Here is an 18,201-nt window from a genome sequence, read left to right as displayed (position 1 = left end):
TTGACACTTTCTGTTGACTGGCAGTGCCATTCGACTAGTCCCTTACAATTTAATTTGATATTTTAAAATTTGCTAGGATAATAAAACAATATGGAATTGGCCTGATATGAATTTTACTAAAGTACAGTCAAACCTCACTAAATCAATAATTTGTGGACCCAGAGGTTGTTGAGTCATCCAGAACATTCAAAATTTTAATGAGCCTTATTAAATGAATATAGACTAGAGACTATTGTTTATAAAAATAATTATAAAACTAGAAAGACTTGGTAGGTAAAAAAGTTTACAGGCCTACTATACATTCAAATACTTTTTAACGGAACAAAAAAAAAAACATTTAGGCCTAGTACACTCTCCATTATTAATTGAACACAAATCACACACAGTCTTAAAGATGATGAGGAATTATTTGCCCGCTGCAGTGGCGAGTGGATTCCGTAGAACCAAGATGACTGAATCTCCTCGCAGAAACATCTTGGAGATGAATCTGTCCTTGTTGACTGGCTTTGACTGAAAAAATCAGAATAATTTGGTAAGACAATAATATTAAATATACAGAAAACCCCAGTCTAGTTTAAAATATTACTACAGTAGGGCCTAGACTCCTTCTTATCCAGACACCTTTTAACCGGACAACACTCGGCAGAAATGACATCTCTTTAGCTGGACAATTTTTTATCAGCGCATCGGTTTTACCGGACTAGATCGGCAGGAAGTGGATGGTACTGAAACGACTCTTCTCGTGGGAAAGATTTGAGACCAGTGATCACATGTTTAAATACAATGCTTTCCTAAATTTAAGTAAAATACTGTCTATTTAATATGCACCTAAATGGTCCATTTTAACGAGTTTTTGGGGACATCGGTTTGACCGTAAAAAATGTTTTCCCGACTGGCCTCGGTCCCGAGGAGTTCGGATAAGAGGGAGTCTACTGTATACCTAGCTTAAACTGTATTTTAGAGATCTGGATACCAATGAAGAGAAAGACAGACATGAGAATGTAGCTGATGAGGAACCCGGACCAGATCGAAGGCAGTTGTTGTGGTTTGTTGAGGCCGAACTCATTCTATGGAGTGAATAATTGAATACTTATGTACAACTGTTGGATGCACACAAGAACCTAACAAAATTAAAACACAAGCTGAATACATTAATAGGCTATCAGAAAGATTTACTCCCTTAAATAAATATGTTTTTGGGCATTTTCTACAATTATTGATTAGGAGTTTCATCCAGGGGCTTAATCCAATCCTGGGATTAGTTGTAGCTGATCCCAGAATCATACTATTTATGATTTTAACTTTTTATCTAAAAATGAGCGTGGATTCTCCGTGTCGAGTCCTCCAATATTTTGACCTGGTTTACACTGCACAATTTTGCTGCCTTTCTAAGTAAAAATATATTACCATGCGGAAAATTCATCATACGTTTTTCTTATTCTGAATGGATGAATAGATAAAGATCAATTAGATTTTTACAGTGTTGAAGTTTATGTGCTTGGTGTGTTGGGGTTGTGATTTAGGCGCTGTGTCGGATTGGTGGTGCAACTCCAAGCTACCATGTCCGCTCCACTGTTACTGGGGAGAAGTTGAGGCAGTGGGTCCCCATCTGGTCTGCTGGGTGAAGAGTGAAATACCAAGTCCAGGAAAGAGATAGGCTATACAGAAGAAAGAGGAGGTGGGAACCCAACTGCACTTGAGAAGATAGATCAGATAGGCCTACAATTTTTTAAGGTAAAATTCTAAGTTTTACCTGGACTTTAAATGTTTTTCCATGTTCCCACGTGAATGTTAGGCTGTAAACTATAACCACTTCAAGGCCTACAGCTTAAGATTTTTTCTCATATCACATTTGTATATTTATGATAGGCTAATTCCAAAGTTTCACCTACGTTAACTTCACAAAAACATTGACTCTCACTATAGCGGCAAAGTCTCCCGCGGGCACGGGACATATCATCTTCATCATCATCGCGATTGCGTCAAAATCCTGGACACCCCCCGCGGTTTGTAGAATAGATTTATTGCCAAAAACATAAAATGTACAGGCTAATGTCAATGTAAAAAAATAGGCCTACAATAGTCAAGAAAAATCTGTGGATATTTCTTCTTTGCTTTTAAATCTGGGTCGCCGGAATTTTATCCCCCTGGGCAAAGCTGACGCCACTATGACGTAGTAACCTGAGTGGCCAAAAGTTTGTTCGCGGCCGGAATTTTACCCCCGCAGATTTGGAAGTCTAATGAATATAGCCAGAGCGCGATTAATTAGATTAGCGATAAAAACCGGAATTTTACCCCCTATCCATATAACTAGCGTTTAGACAACTAAAGATGTACGGGCCGGATTTTTACCCCCGGAATTTCATCCCTGGAATTTTACCCCCGGATTTTTACCCCCCGGAATTTTACCCCCTGGCTGATTTTAGAAATTGAATGATTGATTTTCTTATTTATGTTTTTAATTAAATTGTAAACATTTCATTATTTAGTAGCCTATCTTTATTTTTTTTTTTTATCTCAACTAAGTAAACAGAATTCGCTGTTTAATTTTGATGTTCGGGATTTGCGTTAGGGCCGAACTGTTGGTTAGTATGTAAGATAAACTGAGTACCGGGTAGCTCATTTAAATGATAATGGGAGGACATTTCTTAAACGAATTTATTGTACCACTGTGAAAAACAATGTATTTAGTTTATGTTAAGTACAATAACACGATATGCCTTCTTGTTTCTTCAGGCACAAACCATGTGCTATTTATGGTTTGTAATGAGAAAGGTCATCGAAATACATGTTGTGAAATGTAGTTGTAGGCATCCGGTACAATGTATTCGACCAATGTATAGAATCTCAAAATTAAAATTAAAAACCTGTTCGATTAGGTAGTTAATGTTACACATAAATTAAGATAGGCCACTTAATAATAAAATGTTTACTATTAAATTAAAACAGAATGAAGATAATTAATCATTCTCACTAATTTATATATCTGGCCAGGGGGTAAAATTCCGGGGGGTAAAAATCCGGGCTGTACACTCTAGGTTTTTATAATTTGATGTGTTCTGATTAAATTCACAACCGTGAAAATATACGTTTAATTCATCGAGCTGATGTCGCAAAACTCAAAAGTTCACGGCCAGAATTTTACCCCCTGGTTTGTGACGTCACGTTTGCCCAGGGGGTAAAATTCCAGGGGGATAAAAATCCGCTACCCCTTAAATCTAACCAATACTGCTAGTAGGCCTATCAAATTAGTTAGTTATGTTTACTTAGTCAAAAATAACATCACAGAAAGTCAACAGATAAAAACCGTTAAATATAGAGAAAAAAATGTCAAATATAATCTCGTAAAATCCTGTAGATATTATTGTCGTCTCCCGCCGTCATGGAAACGTCATCATAGTCTTCTGCGACCGCAACAAAACCCTGGACATCTCCCGTAGTCACAGAAACAATATCGTCATCCACAATCGCGGCAAAATCTTGAGCATCTCCCACGGTTTGTAGAAATTATGGTTGTCTCTTGCAGTCATAAGTTTTTTTTTATTCCAGTTAAATCATGTCCTTGGTTATTATTAAAAAGTTTAGAATATCCATATTATAATTTCTAAGGTAGGCTACCTACTTTATTTTGTCGATCCCTTGTATACCGGTAATGTACATTTCAATGAGTTTTGGAATCCTGAAAGTGCAAAGAAATTATTATTTACCTTTTTCTTTCCTTTTCCGGTTGCAGGTTGTTCAGTCCACATTTCCTTAACATTCTCCAGAACCATGTTGCAATGACGGTCAAACGCCTTGACACGAGCCAGCAGCTTTTTGTTGTTTCTACAGTTTATTAACACCTAAAAAATTACAATTTTATTAATGAAAGATAGTTTGTAGCTTACTGAGTAGGTGTTTTATTTAGGCATACTTCTTAGTTTAAAAACATTAATTAGGACTAAATAATGCAATGTGAATATTTTTAAATTTAATAAGATATATCATTTTTAAGCATGAGAGTTTTGGAGTTTAAATAGTTACTCGTTTAAGGCTTACACATCTTGAAACAGAAAGCCAATAGAACTCTGGTCATGTTTCAAAATTTTATTTTCAGGCCATTGTATTTTGTAGCATATGTATTTAAATGTAATGCATTCTCATCTAGCCGCAATAAAGACAACAACAAAAATAAACCTGTGTTCACCTTTATGCTAACTGTAAGAAGAAGCAAAATAGGTGCTGCATCCTGTTCATTCTAGTCATGACTAAACGTCTGCCCGTGCCGCGTCGTGTGTGTAACTAGTTCCCGAAATTATTATAATCGTCTGTCAACATGTCACGTGTTTTATTTATTTAATGTTAGTGTCTTTGTTTGTTTCTAAAACTAAATACCCCCGCCGCAGCAAACCTGCCGACTAAGCGAATTTCCATTTGTCTTAATTGATTTTCAATTAAATATATTTTAATAACATTAGGTTTAACGAGTACCTAGGTTTGCTGCTACAAGGAAACTAATAAAGTGTGTTTTTTTGTAAAATATTGATAGCTTAGTACAAAATAAATAAATTTGATCAAAATACAAAATATATCCATAAACAAGCAAACTACAACATTAAACAATATTCTCCATAAGAATAACATGGGAATTTTAAATTTACAACTTTTTTTAATTTTCTCCGTTACTATTAACCGAACAAAAATACTTTTATATACTAAATTAATTGTTTTTTTAAGCTCTTTAAAAAGGTCTAAAGAGAAATTGGGAAAATTTGTGTTTTGAGGGTCAAAAGTGAGAATAACCAATTTTTACCCCATAAAACCCCCCATAAAGCCCCGTTCCCATGGTCCGATCATGCTGGTTCGCGAACTCATTCAAGTTTATCCCGCTTTACACCTTTAAACCAAATTTCATCAAAATCGGACAAAAATTACTCAAGTTATCGCGTTCACGGACGTATATATATATATATATATATATATATATATACTTTTGTGCCCACCCGGTTTGGCAGTCAGTGCGCTGGTAATTTACACGGTGTGGCAGTCACCCGCCCGAAAGCCAGTCAGCTCTCCCATAAGCCAGTCAGGTATGGCTTCCCGTGCACTTTATACGTATGAAAACAGCAAACCGGTGCTGCTGCCTGTGTCGATAAGCGTAACTGCAATACCAATGCGGAGACTGTCTCATCGTGTGTTCTATCGTTGAGTAGTGTAGCCAGTACGGCACCCTACCCTACTTTGTAGCGGTAAAACCCAGCGGTCTGTAACCTTCGTTTACTCCTTGTTACTATTTGTGTTGGGATCGTGATTAACTACGTGTTAATGTTTAAACATGTTCATACTCCAAATAAATATGATGCACCTCTAATAAGGATCGTCGAATATTAATTAATTATAATTGGTTGAATCTTGATCCTACCCGTTCATCATCTCATATTTTAAGTTATTTTGATTTTTTTTACCTTCAGTTGAAATTTTAGTCAACTTCTCCTTTATGCAATATTTTTTATCCTAGTATTTACAGTGTTTCCACGGACCGGGGACTATACGGATTTTCTTTATCTCGAGAAATATACGTGAATCTTGTCCGAGATACTGGAACTGTTTTTTACGCAATTGCGTAACGCGAAGGAGTAACTATTACATATGACAACGATATTATTCTATCTGATAAGAATAACTATGAAACTACACTCGAAAGATAAAATATTTTTATAATAATTTCAATTTTACAAACAAACTATTACAGGAATTATATTTTGGGACGGATGAATGATAAGGAAGCAACAAAAAGTTGTCACGAGTGCAAATACGGGGGGGGGGGGAGGGGGGTACAATATAACGAATGCCAGAAACGATTATTTGTTTACTTTTCAGATTCCTTATCAAATCTCTCTCTCTCTCTCTCTCTCTCTCTCTCTCGCTCTCTAACAATGTACTGATTGTGGACTTTACGATTTAAGTTTTCCTGCAATTATTTCAGTTCAATCCCATACCTATCCTTATGGTTTCCTATCTATTATTTTTCAAAATAAATAGTAAAGCAGGTTAAACTATTTTTTATTTTATTTTCTTGAAACCAAACACTCTTTACCATCCGGTATTCTGCAGAGTCAAATGTTTAACACTGTGTTTATAAAAATTAAATGGCCACACAATTTTGTGTTTAATTTTTTTTTTTTTACTAATAGTAACTGGGATATTTATATATACCAATAAGTGCTGCAAGCTGTAATAAATGCTGCTGATTAATATCAAAATAAGTTATAATTTATTTTGTATAATACATCGGTCATTGAATACAAACCATAATGGGTTTTCTATTTGTAACTTTAACTTGCAAATACAGTAGAACCTCGCTTAACTGGAGTCGCATCATCATGATGCCTATATATTATATAACCTCACAAATCCCAAGAAAATGTTTTATTAACTGTATTTTTCAGTCTAATATTTCGATATGAACGATATATTTAACTATTTACGGTAATTTTTATGTGCAGTAGGTTCCCAATTATTGAAATATTACAGTTCATTTAACAAAAATAAGATGGAAGCAAAACGGAGAAATATCGATCAGTATCGTCAAGGTCAACCTATACGCTCGCACCTACAGACTGACAATCTTGCACTGACACTGACAATCGTCTGCTTCTGTCTGCTATCACAACACTACAATATTTTGTGGTTGGGTCGTTGGGTGATTAGTAACCATGACAACTTGTGGATGTAGAGAAACCAAAGAAAGAATAGAACAAAGAGAAATAATAAGAGGTGTTTTACATCATTTTTATCTTTATCTTACTTTTATCATTGTTATTATTACCAGAAAGACTTAAGTACAGTACTATGATTTTATGGTGTTTTATGAGTTATTTAATATTTTTATCCCCATACAGTACTTCTGTTCTGAAACATCATGTAGTAGTAGCCTAGGATGACTACGGTATCAGTAGTCTTCTAGTCTACATTTTCATTTTGTTTTGTTCTTTACGTGATTTATTGCTGTACAGTAAGCAAGTTTTGTTTTGTTTGAGTAAGCATACGGTGTAGTTTTTATTAGTAAACCAAGGTTAATGACTTAACATATCACGGTTGCGCAATACCTATTGTATTTTGACTATGTAAAATGCAAATTTATAATCACGTTAACGTCCATTTATATAGTGTCCCGGAACGGCATTGTTCCTGAGTAAGAAACATATAAATATCATATTTAAATTATCCAGAAGTCCTTAGTTACTCACACGGGGAAAAAAGTTTTAGGCCTAAATCATTTGAAACCTGTACATTACATATTTTTGGTCTAGTTTTCGACCACTAGTTAAAGTTAATTGTATTACAACAATCTTTATAGTAAGCAATATAAGCTTGAATCGGACTTATCTGCCTTCAGCTAATCCATCATATGATAGTACGTTAGAGAGTATGCCCATGCTGAAGTTTTACTTATACTTGAAGAATGACTTAATTTAGTACCAAGAAATAAATCACACCCCTTACATACACTGTGCTGTTTTAATGCTGTGTAGTTGATTGCTACTGTATTAACCTGTGATCGCATATTAATTCATTCATTAGGAACGTATTTAAAAAAAATACTACTTTTATTTTTTTTAGATTTCTATGATTTATTTACAATAACAGAAATGTGTAAGATTATAATAAATTAATGTGTTGCATTGTCCATTTAAAGTTACATCATAGTAAATTAAAATTCCACTGAAACTTAAACAATAAAAGCCGAAATTAGTTATAAAGAAAACACGAGTTTCCTTTATATTGCTTTTACAATCGAAATATACATACTGAGCCACGGCTCGGTCCCCCGGTACTTTTCATTTTAAATATTCAAATAAAGTCGATTATTTTTAATGTTTTATGAAACGTGACATGGCAAATTTCCACGGAACTTTTTTTGTCGGCTACTACTTTATTTTATTTTTTGGTCAGGTTAGTTTAAAAACAGTGGATTCTGTATACAAAAAGTGAAATGTTCTAAATCATATTTTTTTTATTTTTGGCTTATGTACGTAATTTAAATTGTACGAGAGGGGCTTCCCACCGTGCCGGATTGCGCTGTGCGGGCATATTTTGATCCAGTGGCGGGTGTTTGGTGTTTTGAATAAGAATACTGAATTGCTCGTTTTAAGATCGTATCATTACAAATCCTATCATTTTAAGATTTGCTTACACTTACGAGAAATGCATTTTCCATTTGTACATTTCTCAGGTACAAATTTTATGAAATAACGTACATTATTGCGTTGTTTGACAAGTAGCTGGGGACCGAGCTTTGTTCGGGAAACTTTACACTTTGAGAGTATTCCTTGGTCAATGTAATGCTATCCCAAAAATAATAATTTGCGGTATTTTTTTCTTGACATTTAACTTCTATTCAAATAATAATATCATAGTTTACTGAAATGATGAGATAGAAGAGTTTTTAAAAATTTGTTTGGTTCCCCTAAATGGCCGAAACTATAGAAATTACCCAGTATTTTTCACGCTGAATTCAAAGAAGGCTATTAGTAGTATGAAAATCTTCCCACCTTCCTTCCTTTGAAGTATTAGTCACTGCAAGAACTTGGACTCGCTCCAAAACCAGAACCGAAACGTTTAATTTACCCTCAATTTTTAAAATGTAATAAGTTACAATTTTCTGGAAACTCAGGACACTTTCTGACTGAAAATAATTACGGTTGATCCTTGTTGGTGAGTACCAAAAAGGAACCTTAGGTATAAACATGGTTGTATATCCAAGTTTGGTTGTCCTTGATATTGCACTATTTCATTGACACTGACCAATTAGGGCTAGGCTGCACTATAAGTTAATTGGGAGTTTATTTGATATCTAGTCCTAAGATTATAGCCATCTTAAGGCAAACATAACCAAAACCTAACCACAGACATATAAATATAAGTGATATAAATATAAACACTCATCCTCTGTAGGCCTAAAGCTACCTATCTATATTTTTTTGGGTTAGGATTAGTACTTTTTTGAGAGAGTGTCATTATGTACTGAGCTACTGAGCACACTTAGATGATATAGGGTATCAGTGATTTATGAAATTATTTATTTATAAAAAGCAACCTAACGGAGTTACCTTAATGATGCACCCAGTATTTAATACAAAAATTAAAGCTTATGCCTATGTATATTAGTTTTAAAACAGAGTAGAATAAGGCACCTATAATCTAGATTAGGCATTGATTAGTGTTTATAAACTAAACATGGATGAACCACTAAGTCAAGCTACTAATCCAGTTGTTCAGGCTAGGCTAAACTGAACTCTGAAAGCATCCATCTCAAAACGGCCACAACTTAAGAACAGATCCTAGAATTTGATTTATTTTAAACTTTATTTTTCTGAAATAGATAGCTAAACTGTCCAGTGAAATCATCCCACACTGCAAATAGCAACACTCAAACTTAGTTAGGTAAGCTAGTGGTAGGTTACAACTAATTATTATCCCTGTGACCGATTCAGTGTAACATCTGACATCAGTCAGAATCAGACGACATTATTGACAACGACACTCGTCGTGTCGTTTCTTTAATTTACGGTATAATATAGTATAAAACATCTACCATATCCATAATAATGTTCTACCACTGCACCTAAACAGCAGAAAAAAGCAAATCACCAAATTCAAATCACCAAGATTCGCACAATATGACAAATTATTTATAAATTTAAAACAGTATATCTTCTGTGCCAGTAGTTAATGCGTGATTGAACTTCAAACAAACAAACAAACACACAAACTTTCACAATATTAGTAAGATAAGATGTATTAATTAAATATTAATTACTAGCTGTGTGCCCGTTCTACGCACGGGGATCCTCTAGTGGTCAGTTGAAACCTTCCTAAATAAAGAAAAACTATTGGTTTGCATATTTTCAGATATGCTAGCCAAACTATTATATACAAACAAATACAGTATCTGACAGTTTCAAGTAAAAAAAAAATGCGTAATAGATCTATGAGGGGTACACTTCCATATCTGATGGCACAAACAACTAAATTAGTAATATTGATTATTCGATTGTTTAATTCCATATATCGTTTGGTTAGTTAGGTTAGGTTAACCTTACCTAACTAACCAAACGATATATAGTTAAAATACTATACCTCAACCTCGCCATTAAACATTCAGGTTGGAAATTTCACTATCAAAGGTGCTCTTGGCCTGTCCGTACGGAACACTGAGTTATATGCGCTGCCAACTTATGAATAATTGTTTAAGCCTACGAACCCAAGAGATGGATAATTGGTCTGTTGGACGTATGGTCCAGCGAGAAGCACATAGCGTTGAGAAGACACATTAGAAATACGATTTGAGCATAATCCGTAAACCTCTGTTACAATCACCCACTGCAGTTGTCTCTAAACACTTTACACAACCACCATTGAAGTGCCGTCAACGAGTTGAAACCTTATATGTAAGCTATTGGTAACGCTTATGTAAAAAATGTAAGTTTCCCAGGCATATAGAACACTGAGTCAAAGTCTTTTCCCCGGTTATAAACCCAAAACTCGATAGAAATTCTATACACAAAGAAGCTCTATTTTCATTTACGGTTACCCTACACATTATTGCACTTGCGATTAATTAAATCCGTTATGTAAGGAAAAACGGTTTTAATCCAACTTGGTTTGGATTTGCTTTTGAAACTTGATCTGAAATGATTGCGGTATTTGTAAACAATATTTAATGTAAACATATCAGTGACAGCTAGAGAAAAATAATCTTGATCCGAACAGCTGTTCGCTATTTCATATGATGATTATGTGATAAACATTGTGAGAAAACTTGACAAAAATCGCACAAAATTGGGTTTTAAACGTCCGTAAGTTTTTTTTACAAAGTAGCGAGGCCATATTTTAATAGCTAAAGACACTTTCGCCAATCCAGTGAATACATTAAAATGATTCGAGGATCTTGATAGGTACTCTCGTTTTCAGGAGAAGGCCGCGTAAAATGGCCTTTGGATCGTGACAGACGGAAGATAGACAACAACGGAATTGAGATAATAATTGATGATTGAGATAATAACGGAATTGAGATGAAACTTTTTTCGGATTCTTGAATGTTTAAAACGTAAAAATAATCTAAAAGTTGATGATTCTGAGCAATGTACAGACAAAACTCTAATTTTATTTATATAGATTAGTACCTGTGGTGATTTTTATTTGAAATTTATTGAAGTAAATAAACAGCAAAGTTAAAAACCATATGACCAGTGTTTTTATTTAAAAAGTACGTAGGCCTATTTGATTGGCTTTGTTTTCTGAACTAAAATATCTATTTCCTGATCTATTTTTAGTTCCTGTTTTCGAAACATAATTTGGCAAAACAATTATTTATTCATTAAACAACTTGATCGAAAAATAATTTCTAAACATTGGAGGACAATTAAAAAACTTTTGAATTCTAATAAACCTAGCTGCCGTACCTGTGTTTTACATCGGAGAGAATTTTGAAGAGAAAAAGTTTGATACACGTCACATATTTCAAATCCCACTCCAAACACGTCATGTTAATACGTTTACTTCCTTAAATTAAGAATGTCAGAATCTCCAATTAACAGGCCCGTAGCAAAAGTTAAAAGTTTCACAAATCGAATCGTTTCTACCTTTTGGACCGCAAAATCAAAGAACTTTATTGACAGCATTTAAAGCTGACTTCGTTAAACATTCTGTTATCTACATTCTTCAAAAATGTAAACATTGTGAAACTTTGGAATCCCATGGGGCGTAACTCAAAGAAAACACGTTAAATGTAATCGGTATATTTGTTAACCAGGTACAGGGCTACCTCTTGAATTGATATAGATAATAAATCGAAAAATAAAGAAATATAAGTTGATTGATTATTGGCTCTTACAAAAGGGTAAACAATCAAGGAACATGATTTAATTAAGTAACCACACATCACTGAGTCTATATCTTCATTCTTTCTTGTAAAAATCGCTTTGATTGTGGCTATATAAAATAGGGAAGTAATATTTCACTGTACAACGAGCTCAAAAAGCTCGAGAACCAGCAATAAGATGGAAATAACCGGCAGAACCTTTAACCATCCACTGGTTCGCTAGTCGCTACGCTACCCCAGGTCGGTCGGTAGCCGGGTAGCCCATCAATGGAACCCGTTAGGCTCGCCCCTACCTCTCGCCACAAAAGAGACAAGAATTTTGCCTTGTTCCACACGCCTTTGATTGTTTGAGGCGGGAAAACTATTTGTGTGCTACGGCCCGCGCAACACAGGATATTGTTTTCGTATTAGTTGGCCTTTTTCCAAGATGACCGTGACCGTTAACTTATTTTATGGACTCCCTTGGAGAATAATTCAAAACTACAAAGAACATTTCTAATCCCACAGTATACTAGCTATTTAAATTATAAACACTTTGGTGTTTGAAAAATATTTTTGGACGATAAATTTTGCAGCTTTTTGAAATCATCCAAGATGGCCGCTTGCCTCCAAGGACTCAACAATAGGCCTAATTGTGCGACTATAAAGCAATAACTTCCCACCTTACGCTTGCGAATTAGTACGGTACATATTTGTATCCACAGTTGCCAGGACGACTATTAAGACGACCAAAGATTACATTGACATTTAGGTATTTAATCTGTAGAATAGTAATTGTTAAGTAATCTGGAAGACAACTAATTAAAATTAAGTGCGAAAGATGGGTTATGAGAGTGCTCAATGCCTGAAGCATAATCCATTTGTTTGAGGTGCGGATTTTCAAGCTTGTAGAACAAATAAATATCACAAAGTAGAAGGGCAGGGGTGAAAGTGACTGAAGTGACGGGATACCCGGGTGGATTTTCAGTGACTGGATTCCAGTGGTATGCGGTAAAATATATAGTGACTGGCTTAGCAGCACAAATTTTACGTGACTGGCTTTCCCATGCAAATGCGATGGTGACTGCATTAGCATAGCATTTTTTACGTAATTATATTTTAGTATTTTTAAGAAAAAAAGAGATATATACGTTCAGATATGTCTAGGCTTAAGATATTTACCAACATATATTATATATATATCATAGTCTTGAAATATATTGGGGGGTGCAACTGACTGACTTCCAGTGTATATTTTATGTGACTGGCTTCCCGGGCAAGGCCGTGTATATATATATATAAGTCTATATATATATACATATATAAAAATTTGAACAAATGGTGTTTTTGGCCTCTGGGGACATCAAAATGAAAAAGTAAATCGGTCCCGGGTCTAGGTCTTACCGTGCCACCTACGGTAATAGCTACTTCCCTATAGGGAAATTCGCTAAAAAGAACCGTTGAAACTGTTATTTGGAATTGTTTCATCTACAAATAACATTAAATAAATTATGACCACAAAACTTAATCAAGCCATACTATAGAATTTCTTCTCTTACATCTGGGGAATTGGCATTTCTAAAGATCACCCAACTGCGCTGGATTTTAAATATCGTTTAAGAATGAGATGGTATATTTTTAGGAAAGCATTCGAGTGAAATTTTAGAAACATCTGAGAAACCTAACGATGAAGCAACTTCAAGAAGGCTAATGTGTAGGCCTATTAGAATATGTGTTCAAGAAGAAACCATAGAAAGCGAAAAAACAGTAAAAACCATACAGTTAACCATACCTACTGTATATCTTGACCGAACAAGAGCAATGTCAGACACAAAATCTCATGTCAAATCTAAGAGGAATTTGTGGATGATGTTCAACCAGTAGAAGACCCATTAATGGATCAAAATTAAGGACATCCCTGAAGTGGAAAACATAATTACTGTAGTAGGGAAGGTTTGAGATATCTTATCTTGCTGGCTACATTGCTTTTGTATTTAGGCCTAGACATAAATATACCTTCGGGAAAACTCAAGAATTTTCAATTGAAGATGAAAATCCAACCTGCATTAATTTTATTACCAGAGGTTGGTTAATGTCACCATCAATACAACTTCTTGCTTCTACCTACAGTAGACTCCCTCTTATCCGGACACCTTTTAACCGGACATCTGTTTAACCGGACTACACTCGGCGGAAATGACATCTCTTTAACCGGACAATTTTTATCAGCACCTTGGTTTAACCGGACTAGATCGGCAGGAAGTGGGCGGTACTGAAACAACTGTTCTCGTGGGAAAGATTTGAGACCAGTTATCACATGAATAAATACAATGCTCTCCTAAATTTAAGTTGAATATCAGAGTCGGTCTGTTTTAACAAGTTTTTGGGGACGTCGGTTTAACCGGAAAACCCGTTATCCGGACTGGCCTTGGTCCCGAGGAGTCCGGATAAGAGGGAGTGTATAGAGATCAAGCTGAAAAATGTTTTTCCAAGTCTCACAGTCGGTACATTAACTGCTGGGGTCTGTAACTACCATTGTCCATTACCAATAAATTTTCCTTATTAGCCTAATTGGACTTACAAGAGGCGATGTCAGAAGATCTCTATCGATACGAACCTATATCAAAATCAAGCAAATAAACAGAAAGCTAAGACAATGTAATTTTGCAAGTGGCAAAAAAATAAAATTTCTGAAGAAACTTAACAGTTTCAGAAAAATCCAGAGCTGATAAAATATTTTAGAATAGGTATACCGGTATGTTAACTTTCTAGTCATCAATTTTGTTATATGAATGTAAAATATGCTTTTGGTTAAGTAAATGTTATTTATTTAGGATCCTACAAATTTCATGGTAAGAACTTTTATCAAAGGGAGTTCATTTGTATAAAAACTAAGATGTTGCAACGCATTTTAATGTAGAACTTATTATATCTGTTACATGTTAGTATTAGGCCTACTTATTGAATTGAAAATGTATAAAGTATATCCTTATAACGTATAGCTTAAGTGTAGGCTACCGTAGGGCCTATATTGGATAATTAATGTGTGGTCTTTATCCAATAAACAGCGGCCTCAGCTGAGCGCTAAGAAAGTACAGTAATTCTTTTATCGAAATCTAATCAATACTCTACAGTTAAATTAGAATCTTTCCCTAAAACTTTCCCGCAGGTCTGACAAACCAGACCAAATAATACCTACGTGATTTGGTAGCCGACAAACTTTTTCGTGTTAGCATGAAAAAGTTTCAAGGTTGTTCGGTGGTTTAAGGGTTTTTATTTGAAAAAAATTAATAACTTTTACAAAAATCATAAGCATCTTATGTTGATAGTCCATGACTATGCAAAGTTTAAAGATTTTTCCTCCCTTCTAACAACATTTAAAATGACGATTTTATTAAAGCAGCGTCACTGCTTGATATTATCGCGAGGCTGTTTGCCCACAATGTTACGTCACTATTCCCGCCCTCACCCGGCTACGATGCGCAGTAGCACTCGTGTCTTACTTCCACCATGCACGGATCACCCTGTTACTGTGAGATGATTCATATATTACATCTAAAATATGCTCACAAGTGTGTTAATTTCTTAAGTGAATTAAACTGAACATAAGTAGGCTATGCCGAAACTCCTTAAAACTCCTAATCAATCAGACTGAGTCTAAAGCCTATTAGTCTATTTACTTCAGCTTACCTGTGTATTGTTTTTCACAGATTGTGTTAAAACTGACATCGGTCCTGTGTTAAATTCCTCTTCTTCTCTCTTAGCTAATTCTTCCTGGCTCATTTCTGATTTGGGTTTTGTCGCTCCAGACCTATATTACAACCAAATACAATTGTTGAGAAAAGTATAGTCACAGGCATAGCATGTCTACAAAACGTATGGGTTGGAACCACTTGCCCTAGAAAAGTGTTTGGTGCTCTTTACAAAACTTCTTCTCAAATATAGGCTACCATCTAACTTACATAGACAACAAGGAAAAACTTCACATTTCCTTGATTGGTTATCTAAGAATGAAGACCCAAATAGCCCAGACCTTTAAAGAACATTTGATAGCCTAAGTTATAAGTTGAACTGGATGTTAAACGGATCAACAATACAAATAAGTTAACTATCGTAATGAAATGTATAACAAAATTTAAAAGTTCAAAAAGGCCAATATATAAAAAATTATTTTAATCCACAAGCGCTTTCAGAAACTATGTTTCCATCGTCAGGCTAGGTGTTTAAAATGATACAAAAAAGTTGTTTGTACGGTATCAGTTTAAACACAGCCTGACGATGGAAACATAGTTTCTGAAAGCGCTGGTGGATTAAAATAATTTATTATAGCCTATACTGGCCATTTTGAACTTTTAAATTTAGTTATAGGCCTACATTTCATTATTCATTGCCAATATATCCAATATAAGTTAACAATATCGTATTTAATGTAAAATTAAATTTAGGCCTGTCATATTTAATCCGTATAATGCCATGCCACTCCACCTGAGAGAGCTAGAGCCTAAAATAGGCCTATTCAAGGAAAGGATCTAGGTGCTCCTCCTGCAAATCAGTTCTACTCAGTTGACGAGTAAGTATTTTGAGGAAGCACTAACTCTTGACCGCCCACCGCCATCTAAAGCTTAAGTTGAAAATATATGTTTTATTAAAGAGAGTTTTATTTTAAATGTTTGACACTGTGTCTATCCGGCCCTGGCTGGTCAAAGACGAAGAGGAGGTAATAAGGTAATAATTATAAACTTATAGCCTTACTGGACTTGGCATGTTAGTTAGCTTAATGGTGGTAGGCCTATAATATGGTGGAAACCAGTTAAGTTACCGGCCTAATTTATTGCCGGTAGGTAGGCTACTAGGCCTAGATGTAGGTTGGAACCAGCTGCCTAACTTTGTTGTTGTGACACCTAACTTAGGTCAACCATTTAACTTCTAGAGCATGCTTAACACATTCACTGCTAATGATATGTAATACTTTTATAAATAGCTAAAAAACATAAACATTAACATGATCATGTTAATTGAGTGACCCTATATCTTTAATTAAATAAATTTTATACTATAAATTGTGGATTAAAATATATTATGTAATTATATACATCATGTATTATATATCTGCTAATATACTTATGACGCACAAGTGCGTCATTAGCAGTGAACGTGTTAAGTAACTTAAGTTGGTACCTACTATTTAAGGTGTCATCTAAAGGTTAAAATAAAGGGTAGGGCCTACAGTTTCTTAACTGGGCTACGCTAAGTTAAGTTAATATCGATTGAAACTATCGAATTGAAAATTATCTTGATTATGTTAATAAACTTAATTGATATTTTTAAATAGGCCTACCTATATCTACTATAGGCTAAAATTAAACCATCATAACCTAACCTAAACAACCAAACTTGCTGATGGTGAAAAATCGCATGAAGGTTTACTAATCGAATCGATGGTTCAATCGATATTAGCATAGGTATAGCCCAGTTAAGAAACTGTACCCAAAATAAAATGGTAAAAGTAATGGAGTTGTTAATCAGGTTTAGCATTAAATTATAACTGAGCGCAGGCTAGGACTAGGCTAGTTCAAATATTTTAAATAACTAGCCTAGGTAGCCTAAGCCTTACCAAAAAGAGGAATCCACCGTAGCCTATCCACGATTACTATTGGAGTATTAATATTAACTTATATTGGGATTGTGGCCATATTCAATGAAATTTCAAACGATTAAACTTTAAACAATAACTAGTGTTTGTTTAAGGCTAGACCTATGATTAAGGAAGAGTCCTAGGGTAAAGTAGCCACAAGTAGTGGCCTAGTCCACATAAATTGTAGTGTTTAAAACTAAGTTATTGGTCAATATTTTGCTGCTACCATATTTGTTTTGGGAAAGTTAATACTTACATTTTGAAAGGATGCTTTTTTCAACGCACGACAAAAACACTAGTATATTATTAAAGGCGTCGTTGGTTGAACGATTCTAGTTTTAGCAAAGTGAGCTTAAACCGCTTAACCTCTCTGAGCAGTGAGCTGAGCAGTCTGAGCCCTGAGCTGAGATATCCTCTTCCTCTTCTTAGTTCTTCTTCTACTTCTATTTCTATTTTCTATTGTCAGATTTGCGGAAATCAGCTCCGGCCGGCCGCCTCCGCTATACAGTTTTCTTCTTCTCTTTCATCAAAGAGGTCGGCTACCCTTTCGCTATTGGCCTAATCTCCTTTTTTCTGGGTTTTCCTAAGGAGAGAGGTAACAGTGCAATTAGCTTAAAAAAAATAGCAAACCGGGACAACAAAAAAAGTTCCAAACCAGCGCCCAATTAATTGTTGAATACACTTCCCTCAATATGTGATAAAAAGTTACACTGATTTGAGT

The 18,201-nt window shown here is 34.8% G+C and overlaps 1 protein-coding gene across 1 annotated transcript; it reads right to left on the bottom strand.

The window, feature by feature from the left end:
• Window positions 1–96: 96 nt before the first annotated feature.
• On the bottom strand, window positions 97–17,873 carry LOC128991966 (probable small nuclear ribonucleoprotein Sm D2). Its single transcript, XM_054415279.1, has 4 exons — window positions 17,737–17,873; window positions 15,536–15,656; window positions 3,708–3,842; window positions 97–510 (listed from the first exon to the last, which is right to left on the bottom strand). Coding segments are annotated over exons 1-4 (363 nt in total). The 5' UTR covers window positions 17,739–17,873; the 3' UTR covers window positions 97–405.
• Between the last annotated feature and the right edge of the window lie 328 nt (window positions 17,874–18,201).

This window comes from Macrosteles quadrilineatus, unplaced genomic scaffold, assembly GCF_028750875.1.
Source record: "Macrosteles quadrilineatus isolate MER2022 unplaced genomic scaffold, UCM_ALF_1.0 Scaffold_4__1_contigs__length_99947679, whole genome shotgun sequence".
Lineage (NCBI taxonomy): Eukaryota > Metazoa > Arthropoda > Insecta > Hemiptera > Cicadellidae > Macrosteles > Macrosteles quadrilineatus.
Note: the sequence above shows the minus strand (reverse complement) of the source record. Positions and strands in the feature narration are given on the sequence as shown.

Excerpts from the sequence above, each read along its gene's own strand:
- LOC128991966 (XM_054415279.1), bottom strand. Across the intron at positions 3,843-15,535 it reads CTGTGAAAAACAATACACAG|GTGTTAATAAACTGTAGAAA; the intron begins GTAAGCTGAAGT and ends GTAATTTTTTAG. Across the intron at positions 511-3,707 it reads CCGGAAAAGGAAAGAAAAAG|TCAAAGCCAGTCAACAAGGA; the intron begins GTAAATAATAAT and ends TGATTTTTTCAG.